The following is a 15,828-nucleotide window of genomic DNA, read 5'->3' on the forward strand; positions in this document are numbered from 1 at the left end:
GCTATAGGTATATTTAGTTGCATGTATCTATCAGTAAGGACAATAAGTCATATATATATGTATGTCACTGCATTATTCCTTTTTTGTTTGCTTTGACTGGATCACATATTGTTATCAGTGCTGTTTTCATAAAAATCCACCATGTGATCTTGATGCTCCAGTCCCAGATGACGCGTAGATATTGTCACCTGACTTTACTTTACTTGTAGACGTTCTTCGTTCCAGCTGTGGCCCCTCATGCACCCCCTTCCATGGTGCCCCAGTTGTGTGCAGCATGTCAGGTGGGCCCTGGCTCGTGTTCTGGCTGGGCGGGCAGGCGGCCGTCATGGGTGGCAGCTGGCGGTTATGTGTCGCCGCTCAACCACAGAGGAGCAGTGTTTTGTTTTGAGAGGTCAGCTGGGCAGAAAGAGTGCACAAACAGGAAGCATAGCCATGGCAAGCGACCTACATCAACACTGCAAGGAGGGAAACACCCAACGGCCGAGAGGACCAGTGACCCGTTTCAGAAATACATCTTTCAGAGGCTGGTGGTGCAAGGCAGGCGAGAGCCGATGTCTGTACTTGTACAGAGCCCTCTGCAAGGCCAGCGAAGACCTGCGCTGTGACCCTGGGTGTGAGACTGTGACCCTGGGTGTGAGACCTGCGCTGTGACCCTGGGTGTGAGACCTGCGCTGAGACCCTGGGTGTGAGCCCTGCTTTGTGACCCTGGGTGTGAGACCTGCGCTGTGACTCTGGGTGTGAGACCTGCGCTGTGACTCTGGGTGTGAGCCCTGCGCTGTGACCCTGGGTGTGAGCCCTGCGCTGTGACCCTGGGTGTGAGACCTGTGCTGTGACCCTGGGTGTGAGACCTGTGCTGTGACCCTGGGTGTAAGTCCTGCGCTGTGACCCTGGGTGTGAGACCTGCGCTGAGACGCTGGGTGTGAGCCCTGCGCTGTAACCCTGGGTGTGAGACCTGCGCTGTGACTCTGGGTGTGAGACCTGCGCTGTGACCCTGGGTGTGAGCCCTGCGCTGTGACCCTGGGTGTGAGCCCTGCGCTGTGACCCTGGGTGTGAGACCTGCGCTGTGACCCTGGGTATGAGACCTGCGCTGTGACCCTGGGTGTGAGATTGGCGCTGTGACCCTGGGTGTGAGCTCTGCGCTGTGACCCTGGGTGTGAGACCTGCACTGTGACCCTGGGTGTGAGACCTGCGCTGTGACCCTGGGTGTGAGACCTGCGCTGTGACCCTGGGTGTGAGCCCTGCCCAGTGACCCTGGGCGTGAGACCTGCGCTGTGACCCTGGGTGTGAGCCCTGCCCAGTGACCCTGGGCGTGAGACCTGCCCAGTGACCCTGGGCGTGAGACCTGCGCTGTGACCCTGGGTGTGAGCCCTGCCCAGTGACCCTGGGCGTGAGACCTGCGCTGTGACCCTGGGTGTGAGACTGTGACCCTGGGTGTGAGCCCTGCGCTGTGACCCTGGGTGAGAGCCCTGCGCTGTGACCCTGGGTGTGAGCCCTGTGCTGTGACCCTGGGTGTGAGCCCTGCGCTGTGACCCTGGGTGTGAGCCCTGCACTGTGACCCTGGGTGTGAGCCCTGCGCTGTGACCCTGGGTGTGAGCCCTGTGCTGTGACCCAGGCTGTGAGCCCTGCGCTGTGACCCTGGGTGTGAGCCCTGCGCTGTGACCCTGGGCGTGAGCCCTGCGCTGTGACCCTGGGTGTGAGACCTGCGCTGTGACCCTGGGTGTGAGACTGTGACCCTGGGTGTGAGACCTGCGCTATGACCCTGGGTGTGAGACTTGCGCTGTGACCCTGGGTGTGAGCCCTGCGCTGTGACCCTGGGTGTGGGACTGTGACCCTGGGTGTGAGACTGTGACCCTGGGTGTGAGCCCTGCCCTGTGACCCTGGGTGTGACCTGTGTCTAGTGCTGGAGACTCCATGTCTTCTGTGTATCTCCACTCAGTGAATCTTACTTGATTCGCGCTCAAGTAGTTAAAAATTAACATACTTATTAGAAATAAGCCCTTTCTTAATGTTATCTATTCACAGCTGTTGTGGGTGTTGCCAGAGCCTTTGAGCGTCCCTCCTGTGCGAGCAACAAGGCATTTACTCTTTCTGAAACAAGATTTCTATCCAATGCCAACATTATTTAAACTTTTATGTTCGCATTAAATTACCACTAGCCTCCATTACTAGGCATACGTTTAACAACCCAAATAACCACATGAGAAAAACAACTGAGTTGGATGTATTGATCCAGTCATAGTAAACTACCTTAACGTCAGGTTGAGTGAAACATAAACAGAATTGTATACCTGCCACTGATATCGAAAAGTAACCACCAATATTGTTAACTTAAGTCAAATGATTAAAATGACAGAAAAGTATAAATCATAAATTATGTCACCATTCGATTATCTGTTTCATCCATATATCTTTTCTTCCTCGTTCGTTTTGTGGTAGACATTAATGAACCCCCAAACTAATGTTTTTCCCTCTCAGATTCAAATGTTTACCAATCGAATCTGCCTTTCCCTTTCTTCCATCAAGAGACTAATGTCTGGATCCGGCTACCTATGTTTTCATTGCGCTTTTAACTGCACGTATTTTCACTCTGGCCTTCACTGGGCGCCGTGTTGTAATAGTGGTCATTTCTGCAGTTCAATTAATGTATTTCCTCAACACATGAAAGCCCTCTCTATAACTCCCTAGTCCTTCCCTTTTAAGTGTTTTATAGCAGGAGTTGACCGATAGGACATCGAGAGCGAACCCTTTAAACTACTCCTGTTGTCTTTCATAGCAGCTTGTTCTGGGTCCGTTGTTCTTACCCTTGTGACTGCTGCGGACCCCCACTGAATCCTAACAGGAATTATGGGTAGCTGGAGACCCTCATCCTAAGCAATATCTATGATTTGAATCTCAAAACAATACGCAAAAATACAAAAACAAGTTTACCCAAACAAATGCTCAAATATCAAAATATGTTGTATCATTCACAATTGGGCCTAGAAAATAATTTCGAATTTAACATTTTGCTTTATTATTTGCATATACTTTATTAATTGTATTTATTATTTGTACTACTATTTATTTAGCAAAACAGTCACTGAGCCCCTGAGTAGGCCATGTGGATCCCCAGAGGTCCTCGGACCACGGGTGAAGAACCACTGCGATAGGCTACTGTTTTATTGTTGTCTTCTTTATCAATTTCCTCTCAAATGCTTTCAGAGATGATCTCTAAATACAGCTCTCGGGCTAATGTGGTCATCTCTTCGACCTTTTTTTGACTTCCCTGGAAACTACGTAAAACAAACAGCAGGTTCAGACAAGCTGGGTCGAATAATGGGCCATTCATCCATTCCCTCACCCCACCCAGGGGTGAGCTTCTTAAAGTGTTAGATCCATGTCTTCCCCTAATATCAGATCTTTCGGAGTCTTCTATCGCTCCTTTGTGAGTGGTGAAATAGTTTAATTATTAATGTTTGCATTTTGGGGCCTATGCAGCGTCCTTTTCATGAATGTGGTTCCTAGTTCTGAGTGAGCAGTTTCTGACAGGATCATAAGTTTCAAAATCAGTTTAAAAAGGTCTACCTTGTATGTTTTTGTTCTGTGTGAAGTGTATGTTTAGTGTGCAGTTATTTACTTCCCCTACTGCACATGCTACTCGAGTTCATACAAGCATCGCCTTACCTTATCGGCGTTTGGTAAAGGGACATCATTTAGTGGTCGCTTGAGGTCATGGTACATGTTCTGTTCTTGTGTAGTCACTCTGCCTACTACCAGGCAGTAGAGATAAGCCCTGCACAATGCATGGTGGTGATGGGTCGAGTCTCCTGCTGCCCGAATGTCCTGTCAAGCGGGATTCTCTAAACACTATTAGACCATAGCATGCAGGATCCCATTTCATCCTGTTATTCCTTATCAAGCTTCAGCCGTGTCATCTTCCAAGGCCAGGTGGCCGGATCATTATTACAGATCCAGTGGTGGAAAGATGAATATGTGATAGATGTGGGTAAGAACTGAGGTGGTTTAAATCTGGGTAAAGTGTTCAAGATGCACCATGCCTCTGCCTGAGACCCCCAGCATGCGGGAGGTGTGGCTGAGGAGATCCCAGACACTGTAGCGAGGTTCGTTTCGGAGACCCTCCTCCCCGTAGCAGGACACCTCACCCCCTGCCTTACGGCCAACAAATAAATTCCTTCTTGCCGATCTGCTCTGCCTTTTTTTACTGCCTGAGTGACCTCCTTTTTTTGCCGACATGGATGTAGAGACCAATAATTTCTACAAATGACCTTCAAAAGAATACCATCCACTGCCACAGTGCATGTGTATTCTGCATGAGAACATGTGCTGTTTGACCACCAGTTACATCTGAGGAAGTGAGTACACATGACCCTTCATACAGATGACACCAAAGGAAATTCTGTAGCATGAACTTTGGCCCAGGAGGCACCACAGGAAGCATACTACAATGCAAGCTTAATAAAAACAAACCACCTGTTGGTGAAGTAGATAACATGCTTTTCTCATAACTGTATGATAAATGGTCTGCCCCCAGAGATCAGTATGCTGTGACAGGAAGAAACAAATATTGACTAGAATAGTCTCCTATTCTTTAGTATAGATTACTTTCCTACAGTATTGACTCATACTGCTGAGCACAATCTGCTTCTGAATGTCAAAATGACTTGCGGTCAGCTGTTTTACTTACTTCATTTGGAGCCGACGGTGGAGGCTGATGCATCGACTTTGGGCTGAAGGCGACATATAGCGATCAGTTATTAGAGGCCTCTGTTTGCCAGCGGAGCAGCAGCACCATATCAGTCACATGGCCCTCAAAGCCTTTGTGCCACCCATAAATGAGCAGTCGATCCGAGTTTTGACAGACAGCACTATTGCCATGTGGTACTACAACAAGTAGAGCGGTGTGGGGTCTTGTGCTGTGTGTGGAAGCTCTACAGCTGAGGAGGTGGCTGAATCTTCAAGGAATATCCCTGACGTACAGCCATCAGGTGGGCTCTCTGAACCCCAGGACCGATGAGCTCAATAGGCAATATGTAGCCAACAACGAGTAGCGTGTGTACCCGGTGGTAGTTCAATGTGTTTTCATCCATTGTGGCGTGCCTTGAATAGATCAGTGTGCTGTTGTTGAGAACATCAGTATTGGAAGTCTTGTGGCCTAGACCCTGCCTTCTGCTGGACACCGGCTTTCTTTATACATTTCCAGCTCTCCCATTGTTTCTCTGAAGTCTGAAGAAGGTCTGGGCTGAGTTCATCTTGATATCCTTGGACTGGGTTCAGGGGTCTCATACTCACCTCATACTCAGAATGCCTGAGCGTTTGCATTTGTCCCCCACTCGATATTCCTCTTCAGGAGGATTTACTGACCCAGAAACAGGGCAGGGTCCTTCATCTGAACATCCACAACTTCCAACTGTGCTTGGAGATTGAGGGTAACCAGCTAAGTGGTTTTGACCTGTCTTGGAAAGTGGTGGCGGTCATCATGGCGGCCTGCTGTTCTGTCTACAAAGTCGACTTATTCAGAATGCTGGGCAAGGCTTGTGGCCTGATGGAAGTACCATGAGATCGCTCTGCTGCAGGCAAAGCTGTCTGACATACTTATATTCATTCTTCTTTCTTCAACCTGGCAAGGCCTGGCCATGGACACAATTAGGGTTTATTTGTTGGTCCTCTCGACCTAACCACTTTTGTCTGATATATATATGTGGTGCTTTTTATTATGCCACAATGGGGTCTTAAACAAAATGCTAAATGTTTGTTCTTAGTTTCTTCCCATGGGGGGGGGGGGGGGGGGGGGGGGGGGAGACCCTCATGTTCCTTGCTTTCTTCTCTCCACCACATCCCTCTAAAGAGGAGGGCCTTCACCAGTTGGACCCCAGAAGAGCTCTTAGCTTTTATATTCACCTGACCTCGGGGCACAGGGTGTATTGCCACTTTTTGGTGGAGTTCACTGGTGTCAGAAAGGGAAGTGTAGTTCAGAAATAGACTTCATCCAGATGGCTGCTTCTCCTCATAAAATTGTGCCATGCCTTGGCCAAGAAGGAGCCTCTGGAGGATCTTTGGGTTCAGTAAGAGCCAAGACCGCCACTATTGCCTTGTCCAGGGGTGTTCAGGTGCTGGTCGTTTAATTTCTGCCATATGGGCGTCCATCCACATCTTCACTAGGCATTATTGCCACAACTCTCAGATCCACAGGGAGGCCCATGTTACCTACTTGGTCCTCTCAAATATCTTTGTGTGATGTCGACTTCTCAGGCCCTCTGCCTTTGGGTATCTGTTCAGAAGGTGAACATTCTGCAGGTAGGAGTATCCACCCGGAGAATGACTTACCTTTCTGTTGGATTATCTCTGTAACTGCAGAGGCTCCCATGCCCTCCTTCCTCTCGGTTCTGTGGCGTGTCTTCTAACTGGTACTGAGGTCCTATGCCAGGTTCTGCACACAGCTACTGCTTTGAGCCTATTTCAGATACTCTGCATCTGAGGGCATGGAAGCACCAAATTAAACTGATGTTATCACATGGGGGTCGCACATATCTGGCTCTGGGCCGCCACTTCTGGAAGTGGGACGAGGCCCCTTGAAGGACCAATGGCGACGCCTACCGGTGTATGAGAGCGAACGCTTGAATATGCTCCTGATCCAATCCGGTGTCTGAGGAGATTCCAAAAGGTGTGGAATCTGCAGTTAAATCAAGTATTTAGAGTGTTACCAAAAGTTAGGAACTGGTTCCCTTTTTCCTGTTCTTCTCCACCACGCGATAAACCATCCGTGGACCCCTAACGCCGGCCTCCAGTTGTTCCAGCCCACTCTGGAGATACTCAGTGGCATAAATGTCCAGTCCCTCCCTAGTGTTAGGCTTGCAGGGACACATCTGTTTTCAGGTTGTCCATGAAGTACTGAAGTTGCAATCTACCCTGGTGAGTTCTGTTTCTGTGCTTTCCCCGTTTGCTTGTTCTGTGATCAGATCTGCATTCGCTGCACCCAAGAGTCTCTTGGGCACCTCCGAGGGTGGTATCGTTTGCCGTGTGGGAGGCCCTAGCCCCAGCAGGCCTTGTGAACGTGACCCTTGCATCCACCCAGAGGCAGTACAGTGCTTCAAGCAGTGCTTCATTTGTAAAAGGGTGGGTGGCCGATGCTTCTGCTCTGAAGTCGGCGGCCGTGCAATTCATCTTAGGGCTTTTTAATTCACTTCCAGAAAACGCCCCGTACCTTTATCCGCCCCTTACACGCTACCGCTATCTCCCTCTGTGACGATTTTTTTCTCATATTGTCAATTATGTATGTCAACTTCCATATTTTTGAATTGTGGGTTTCCTATTTATGTGTCTTTACCTCTTTTGTTTTCGCGGAATATCTGATGGGAAAAATTAGTATAGGTTCCCATAAATAAATGCCGGTGGCCCACATCGGCTCAAATTAAGCATTATTTCAGAGCTGGTTTTGCATGGTCACGGTTTACTCAGATTTAGGCAAATTCGGGCTGCCCGGTTCTGTTACATTCGTATATTTGTCGCCTACTAATAATGAATAATCATGAGACCGATCCATACAGTGGATTCGAATGGGGTTTTATTTATTATATACGTTCCTCCGTTCCGTCGTATTCCCGTGTTTGCAACCCCCCACCCCACCCTGCCCCTCCCCGGCCCCACCGCCCCACTCTATGCGAGCCGCTACTGTGTTGCCCTCAGTGACCTCAGGTACCCATGGTCCGCATCTAGCGCATAGAGGCGACACCTTCTTTCATGAAGCTATGTTCAACAACTCCTTCATTGCCATAGTGACAGCTGTTTTGGCGCTCATGGAAAGATGAATGGCAGACTCTCTCTGTCCAAGTCCTGACTTACCACCCTTTAAATGTACTTTCGAGATTATGCCAATATGTACCTGCTTTTTAATACATATGTTATTCGTTTTGTTTCCTGTTTTCAGTGATTTATCTGTTCACATTTTTTTTAATCAACATAATCACATTTTTCACATCCTCTCTCGTTTTTCTTTCCTCTAGATACAAAGAGCTTGTCTGGCCGGACATCTGATGGCCTCTTGTTCACAAACACTGGTGCTTCTGGCCCACAGTCTTGCGCAAGTGAAGTTTCTGAGGTCAGGACGGAGTTGAGTGATTCCACCACCGTGACCACGCCGCAGCCCACAGATGAAGACCAGGTGATTGGGTTGGGTCAACGGCACAGCTCCTTTCAGTGAATTCACCTGGATGACTAAACCCACAAATCTCCAAAAGTATTTGCATACTCCTCTGCCTGAGCTGCAGTGGGTGACCCGCCATATTGCCATGTTCTACTGGTCCAGCAGCCTTATTGTGCCAAAGTCCTCCCACTGACACAGCAGGATAACCATTGCCAAATGCACTATGGCAGCTGGCCCAAGTGCCATGGTGACATCACAGGCCAATTGACAGCTGTTTCCCAAAACCAAACACCCAAAGCGCGGACTTATTTTTTAAAAACAAAAATTCAAAGCCCCTTCTCAGCATGTTGAAGACAGTGGTTGTTTTTTCCTGTCGATTAGAAAAAACATTGTGGGCATGGCATCGCAAGCCCCACCCTGGACGCGGCTAGCTATCTGAAGGCGTTTCACTGGCGCTCACTGTGTATCTGACAGCGGAGCTGGCGTCGCCTCCCTTGAAACAGAGATTCTTCCACCTATAAATGAGGCAAGAGAACCTAGAGGAGGGTGGATCAGACATCCACTGAGACATTCTACTCACTTGTAAATGAGTCCAAAGGCACCATCGGGTTCTACTTACTTTACCCATCACAGTATTAGGACAGCATTGATTATTTCATCATGTGAAGGAAGAGCATTGCTTTGAGTGAAAGATATATGTGTTTTTAGGTTTCAGTCATTTCTCCAAGTTGTGTCAAGACTCGAGTAGCATTGAAAGTGCTGATCTCTTGCGCCCACTCGGCACCGGTATTTAGAAATCAGGGCGATTGATTATGCAGATCCTGTTATACCGAGCCCATACACCAGACTCAGTGTAAGTCAGATGTAGGAGTTTGTGCGAGTGCTGAAAAGATACCCGAGAGAAATAGACCACTAGACTGACGCACCAGGGGGCGACAACAGCTAGAGATCATGCTTTAAGATCAGGTTGATGGAAAAGAAACCCCCCTAGTAGACTAGGACGACACTTGTCTGTTGAATAAATACTCCATGTACAGATGTGTATTCAGATCCTCACTGACCTTCAGGAGACAAGGGACATGACTAATGTTTTTTTCCAGATGTGGAAACGGATTCAGATTTTTTTTTTACTCTTTATTTTCCCCGGAGATGTACAGTTTGCTGTATTCTATGGAATTACCCAAAAGGGAGGCAAGAGGATTACATTTACTACAATTTAACGAGTTTTCTGAATCTGTGTGTCTGAATTTTTTTTAATTACTGCGTCATTCCAGTTGTGAGGAACACTTCCCCGCCACACAAACACACCACTATTACAATAATTACATATTATTGTCGGTCTTGGAGTACCTTCACAACCCTTTTATTAGTTTTGGCGAGGCGATGATCCCATATGAAACTGCAACTAGAATAGCGGGGATCAACACACACTTTGACCTCTGTGGGTGGTCTCAGAATGTCTACAATGGCGATAGGAGAGGGCCAAGTGGTGGGTCAGTTGAGCATTTTGAAGATGTTGGCATGCTTGCATTTTATTAGCGCATCTTCCACTGTTTTTTGAGATGATAGGATACAGGATAGAATACAATTTTTAGAGCATGCTAGTACCCAAAGGTGTCAAGATGCTGGGCAGACGGAGGAGAAGAAAGTAGCACGTAGCCACCCACTAGGATGAGAAAAACCATGTTTTCAACAATTTTCTGAAAGTCAGAAGAGAATGAGCGTTGGAGATGACAGAAGGCAGAGAGTTCCAAAGTTTGGCGGCTGCTACAGAAAAGGAGCGACCGCCCTATCTGGCCTGCGGAATCTTGGAGGGACCAGTTTTGTCTGGATAGAAGATCACCGGGTCCTCCCGAAGATATACCATTTGAACTGGTTTTTCACTATAACAAGCCTTTGCTGTGTAGGGCCTTAAAGACGATGCTCTTGACCTTGAAGGAGATTTGCTTCCTAATGTGGAGCCAGTGCAAGGTGCAAATCTCCTCCTCATCTAATTGGTGCACGAAAATGTTAAGGATCAACTTGGCCACTGCGTTCTGTACAATGTGCAGCCTGTCCAGGGATGTCGCATTGATGTTGAGGTCCAAAGCAATGGAATAGTACAGCTGGGAGGTGATACGTGCAATGAGGGAGGACCGATGCAGTTCAGGTGGTATATACGCCTGCACCTTTCTGAGGGTTCTTAAGATATAGAAGCAGGTGCGGACAGTGCGGTTGACCTGAGCGTCAAAGGTCAGATCCTCATTGAAAGTGACCACCAGATTTTTTGCTGCCCTTACCGGGACAAGAAGAGGACCGCAGTCCGTGGTCCACCAGGCATTTGACCAGATGGAACTCTGCAAGCCAAATACCAGTATTTGGGTTTTGTCAGCATTAATCTTGAGTGAGTTACCCTTCATCCAACAAATAATGCTGGCCGTGCACTGATTGAACTTTCTTACGACTATTTGAAAATCATTACAATCAATCAATAAATCAGGGGGTTTATAGAGCGCGCTACTCACCTGTGAGGGTCTCAAGGCGCTGGCGGGGGGGCAGCTCCTTCTCAGTCGAAGAGCAGGGTCTTGAGGTCCTTTCTGAAGGAATACAGGTTCGGAGAGCGTTTGGTGCTGATTGGGAGTTCTTTCCAGGGCTAGGCTGCGATGTAGGAGAACGCCCTTTCTCCTGTTCTGCTTCTGCAAATGCGGGGGACCGCTGCTAGGGCGAAGTCGGCGGACCAGAGATTCCTTTTGGGTCCATGGAAACACACTCTTTCGTTGAAATATTTTGGTCAGATGTTGTGGAGGGCTTTTTAGGTGTGTGAGAAGCTTGAAGGTTATTCTCTTCTCGTCGGGGAGCCAGGGTAGGTCGCGGAGGTGTTGCGTCATGTGTTTGTGTTGGGATGTAAACAATGGTTTGCATGTCATCCCCATAGGACAGCACCTGGAACCCAAATGATCTCACTAGCTCGGCCAGGAGTGGTGTCATAAAGGCTCAAGGAGGAACCCTGGGCGACATCACAGGGAAGCCTATAGGCCCTTGCTCTGAAGCCTCCGCAGCTAACAGTGTTTGTTCTCCCTGACATGAAGGAGTGGAGAAGCTGCAATGCCTTACCGGAGACTCCCACTTCCTGCAAGCGCTGAACCATCTGCACCGGGGAGATTGTATCAAATGCCGCCGAAAGGTCGAACATTATTAGTACCGCCGATCCACACTGATCAACTTTTTTTGCGAATATGGTCAGTAGCCGCAATAAGGGCAGACTCAGTGCTGTGACCGGCACAAAACCCGTTCTGCGTACGGTCAAAGATCTTCTGGGATTCTATGTATTTCATCAGTTCAATGTTGATGAATATTTCCAGGATCTTAGTAGGAGCAGTAAGAAGGGAAATGGGTCGAAACATTTTCAACTCTGAAGGGTCAGCGTTAGGTTTTTCAAGGAGTGTTGAAACTGTGGCTTCCTACCAGATGGTTGGGTAGCTGCCGGAGGAAAGTATGTTATTAGACACATTACAGAGGAAAATAGCTACCGGTTCAGGAGCCAGTTTGAGTAAGGAGGGCATACCTGATTTAAGGCCCAGAAGGAGTTCTTTTGTTTCCTTAACCGTGATTAGTAGAAAGGACCTCAAGGCCTCCTTAGCGGGGTACAGGGTGAGCTCCTCGACATCATGTTCAGCAACCTCAGGTACGGGTTCCTCACCTTCCGTAGGCCTAAACTCCTGTAAGATTTTGTGGACCTTGTTCTGAAAGTAGGTAGCTACTCTGTCACAGAAATCTTTTGAGGGGATCAGGATGTGTGTCCCCAGTGGCTCGGAGACTTCAATGATGACCTTGATTAGTATACTGGAGGAATTATCTGCTGATCTGATTTGATCGGTCAACTATTTCATCAGGGCAGCAAAGTGCACAGTTTGCTCAATGTAGAGTTTTATTCCTTCCCCTTTCCTGCTCCCAGCCACTTTGAATGGTGTTTAGAATTCTTCAAGCATGTTGCTAGATTCACAGGTTTCCACACACAGTGGTCTGAATTAGGTGCAGAGTTAGGGCAGGGCGGTAGCTCATTAATTGTCTCTTTCCTTCATTTATTCAGTTGCTGCTATAATATCTCGAGGTGGGCATTCGTTTGTCTCATAAAGGGGTCATATTTTGATGGTGTTAATATTCTCTGCTTCCTAAGTTCATGAGCATCATAGCAGGTCAGGAAAGCATTGCCTTCTGCTCCCTGCAACAAGCTCTCTTGTGCAACCATCTAAGGTGCATTTGGTGGTAACCACTGGTGATTATGGGGTCAGAAGGTGTGAGTATCTACTCACACCTTCTGACCTCATAATCAAGAGCAGCACCAGTCCTGAGGGCTGAAGACATAAAGAGCAGAGCTGGATGTCTACCAGGTGTCTGCTCGGTCAGACAGCATCCGTCATACAGGACTGGACCAAAGGGCCGGGTGGCCAATACCCCCCCTGTAGCAATAATAAGGAGCAGGAGATTCTCATGAGATATTCATACACTATTTTCTATGATGTTGTGAAAGGGATCACGGCATGGGTGTAAACTTGAGGATGATGAATTAAAATGAGCGATCAATGAGGTTGGGGAGGCTGGTGCTTGGGGGGCATGACTATAGCGACTCCTGGAAACTTTCTTGGTTTTCAGTCAACGGGGAACTGGTTGGTTGGAAATGTTTCTTCACCGCCAACTTTATATTTTCGACTTTCTTTGGGGTTGGACTCATGATGCTTGTTGATGTTACCTCCAAATTCAACAGCTCCTATAATGGATTAACTAACATTTGTAACTGTAAGCAAGGTCAGATGCACACAACTAGGTATGTGTGATATGATTGATCACAAGCAACGTAGCAAGGATGGAGACGTACAAATGTGTTCTTATTGTGTCGTTTTATTGGAATGCATATAGTTGCAACAAGAGACCAACCGACACGTGTTTCGTCAAGAAGGGTGATAACCCGTGACTCTTCAGGGCTGTTGACGGGTCGTGAAAGGAAGGGTCGGGGACCGGTGATAATTCCAACCCGGTCCTGGTCGGGTTTGTCAAGGCAAACAGAAGCACTCAAGAGTGCGCGTTGAGTTTGTGGATCAAGAGTTTCGAAGTAATCGCTAGCTGCGATGGCGGCGGGCAATGCCGTGTCCGGTGGCAGCGGTGTTTAGCACTTAGTATGTTTGGAGATCAGGGTATCATCGGTATCGGTTTTCGCCGGGTTTCGTTCTCCTCTGCACCTAGTTGTGTGCATCGGACCTTGCCAACAATTATCCACAAGGCAGGATTTCCTCCTCCCTTGTTTTCAGAGTTTAGGGTTATCTCTGCTCCAGTTGCAACAACCACAATTAACATTTCCTTTTGACTCAACCACTACCTGTTGTGCGCCATTTCATTTCTGAATACTCACAAACCCTTCGTAGAACTTAAACATTTGTAACTGTGTTTTATTTCATTCGTTTCATGTATTAGTACCTGCTTTGAAAATGTGCACTACTTTGCACTTGTAGGCGGCAGTTTTTTATTTTGGATTTATGTTTGATATAATTTCCGGTCTGATTTTTCTCTTTTCTAGATTCTAATTGATGCGGACAGGAGAGTCGACGGTTGTAACCTGGTTGACTTGTCGCTGGCTGGCAGGCTAAAGGTAAGTTGGGTTTTAATTTCCTTTCAGTCTGACGACAGGCCAATGCGTTGAGCAGAGCTCCAAAAATAGTATTTTTTGGGCATTGCGCATATGCCCCCACAGTGTAGATGCTCAAACCTCTCTCCTGTGTGCACAACACTTATCCGTCAATGAGTTCTTCCCTAGATCTGTAGCGTCGGGGCTTTAAGTGGGCCGGGACGTGCCGGTACTCAGCACCGGCAGTTCTATAAAGCAGGTGCCGAACCGGGTCTCTATCGTGTTCTCCATTTTTGCCCTCAGGGTAAAATAGAAACCGTACCTCTGCAGCAGTGCCACCCTACACTATTTTTGAGGTAACTTCAAAAAGACTCGCTATAGTTCTTTCAATCTCCTCATTTCAGAACGGAAGCATTTTCAATGTTATATACAAGGAAGCTGTAGTTGTTGCCGATTGATCTTACCCAAACAACAACCATTGGCAAAGCCAATAGCCCTGGTTTACTGTAGGTGTAATGTTACTTGTTGGATCAATATTATATATCTGTATGCAAGGACAGAAGTAGCAAAATACCAGTAGAGCGGCACACCATTCTGAACACAGATTTTTAACTTGGGTATATTTAAGCCACACCCTTAATTACAACGTACCCGCCCCTTTGAGAGACCCCCAAGTTTTTTCATTCCACTCAAAGCCTGTGAAGAGTGGAAGCTGCTAGCGACGCACGGAGGGGTTTCAATGAAGTAGCCATTTTGATGTCATACATTAGTGGGTCTTTTGTCATCTCTGGTGCTGAACAATGTTTTGTGATTTTAATTCACAAAATATAAGAATATAAGAGTTCTGATGGTGCTGCCGGACCGCCTACCGGCGAACCACCAACCCAGAGGTTTTAGGTCCTGTGTTTGGTCCATGACTCCAGTCGCATCCTGCAGCAAACATGCAGTCCGAGTGAAAGGGGTTTCGAGCCCCCAGCAAAATTACATTATTTCGTCATTCGAGCGCTCCCCTTCTCCTTGCAACAATATCATTTTGAGACCATTTTACCGTAATCTAGCATCCTCCTGTGTCTCTTGTGGTGGTGACCTAAGGCAATGACCTTAATAGCTTTAATGTATCAGGGGTCAATGTACAAACCTGCAACCCTCCTATAACATACATCTCTGCTACATTACAGCTAGCAGATAAATGGATGTGTCTGGTGGTGGGTGCGATAACTCATCTGACTTTCGAACTCCATAGATTGAGCAGTTGCCAGCATTTGTTTCCTGGCCAGAAAAAAAGCAACTATAGCTAAACACGAGGGATTTCCGTCATATATTCTTGATCTTCTATTATGAATCTGAAAGGACTTTCATCCTACAGATTTGCTCTTGTGTGAAATACCAGGGCAGTCCCTAGTGGCCTGACATTCTAAAAGCATTATACATTCATGTACCCATTTCACAAGTTATAAATAGCACGCTTGCTGTGCACCTGTATTGTTGTGCTGCTCTGCATAATACAGGGTGCACTAAAATTACATTCTTACTGCAAAACGTCTGCCATCTTTGCTTATATTTTCAGACATTTGCACACCTAGCTGTACCTTGAGGCTCACCATAGAAATCCCTTGGGTGGTCTGGTGGGAGTAAATGAGGCTAGAGGTGTCAGTGTGTGCGACGGCTGTCACTATGGGGTTCTTGTAGGAAATGGGCTTTTGGGTCCAGTATAGCTTTGTTCAGCTGTCAGACCGGGGTGCAGTGAGGTTTCTGTCCACACAGTAGTGTTTGATGCATTTTCCTCTTTCTCTTAATGTGAAGCAGCTACTTCTAATATCACCCAGGTGTAACCTACGGCTGAAGTCGTAGAGATGTCCTTTGACAATAAAGTGACTCTGGTTAGATTTATCTTTGTATCTGTTGTACGGATTTTCATTACTGGACCCTGTAACATTTTGGAAGATTACATGCAAAGCCCCACATTGGGGGTGTTTTAGGTAGATGATTCCTAAATGGCAGGCTGCATAGGCTCCCCTGGTGCTTTGGTATGCCCTTCATTCCTAGATTACACGTCTGCATGGCTTCTGTACAAGTGCAGTGCATTTAA

At 47.4% G+C, this 15,828-nt stretch overlaps 1 protein-coding gene across 2 annotated transcripts in view; it reads left to right on the forward strand.

Annotated features, from left to right (window-relative positions):
• IFTAP (intraflagellar transport associated protein) overlaps positions 1–15,828 on the forward strand; it is a 250,190-nt gene that overhangs the window by 119,787 nt on the left and 114,575 nt on the right. For both annotated transcript variants that reach the window (XM_086959605.1, XM_086959606.1), the window contains 2 exons: positions 8,001–8,158; positions 13,692–13,763. In XM_086959605.1, coding sequence (XP_086815731.1) covers positions 8,001–8,158; positions 13,692–13,763 — 230 coding nt within the window. The remainder of the gene's footprint in view (positions 1–8,000; positions 8,159–13,691; positions 13,764–15,828) is intronic.

Source organism: Lissotriton vulgaris, chromosome 2_2 (genome assembly GCF_964263255.1).
Source record: "Lissotriton vulgaris chromosome 2_2, aLisVul1.2, whole genome shotgun sequence".
Lineage (NCBI taxonomy): Eukaryota > Metazoa > Chordata > Amphibia > Caudata > Salamandridae > Lissotriton > Lissotriton vulgaris.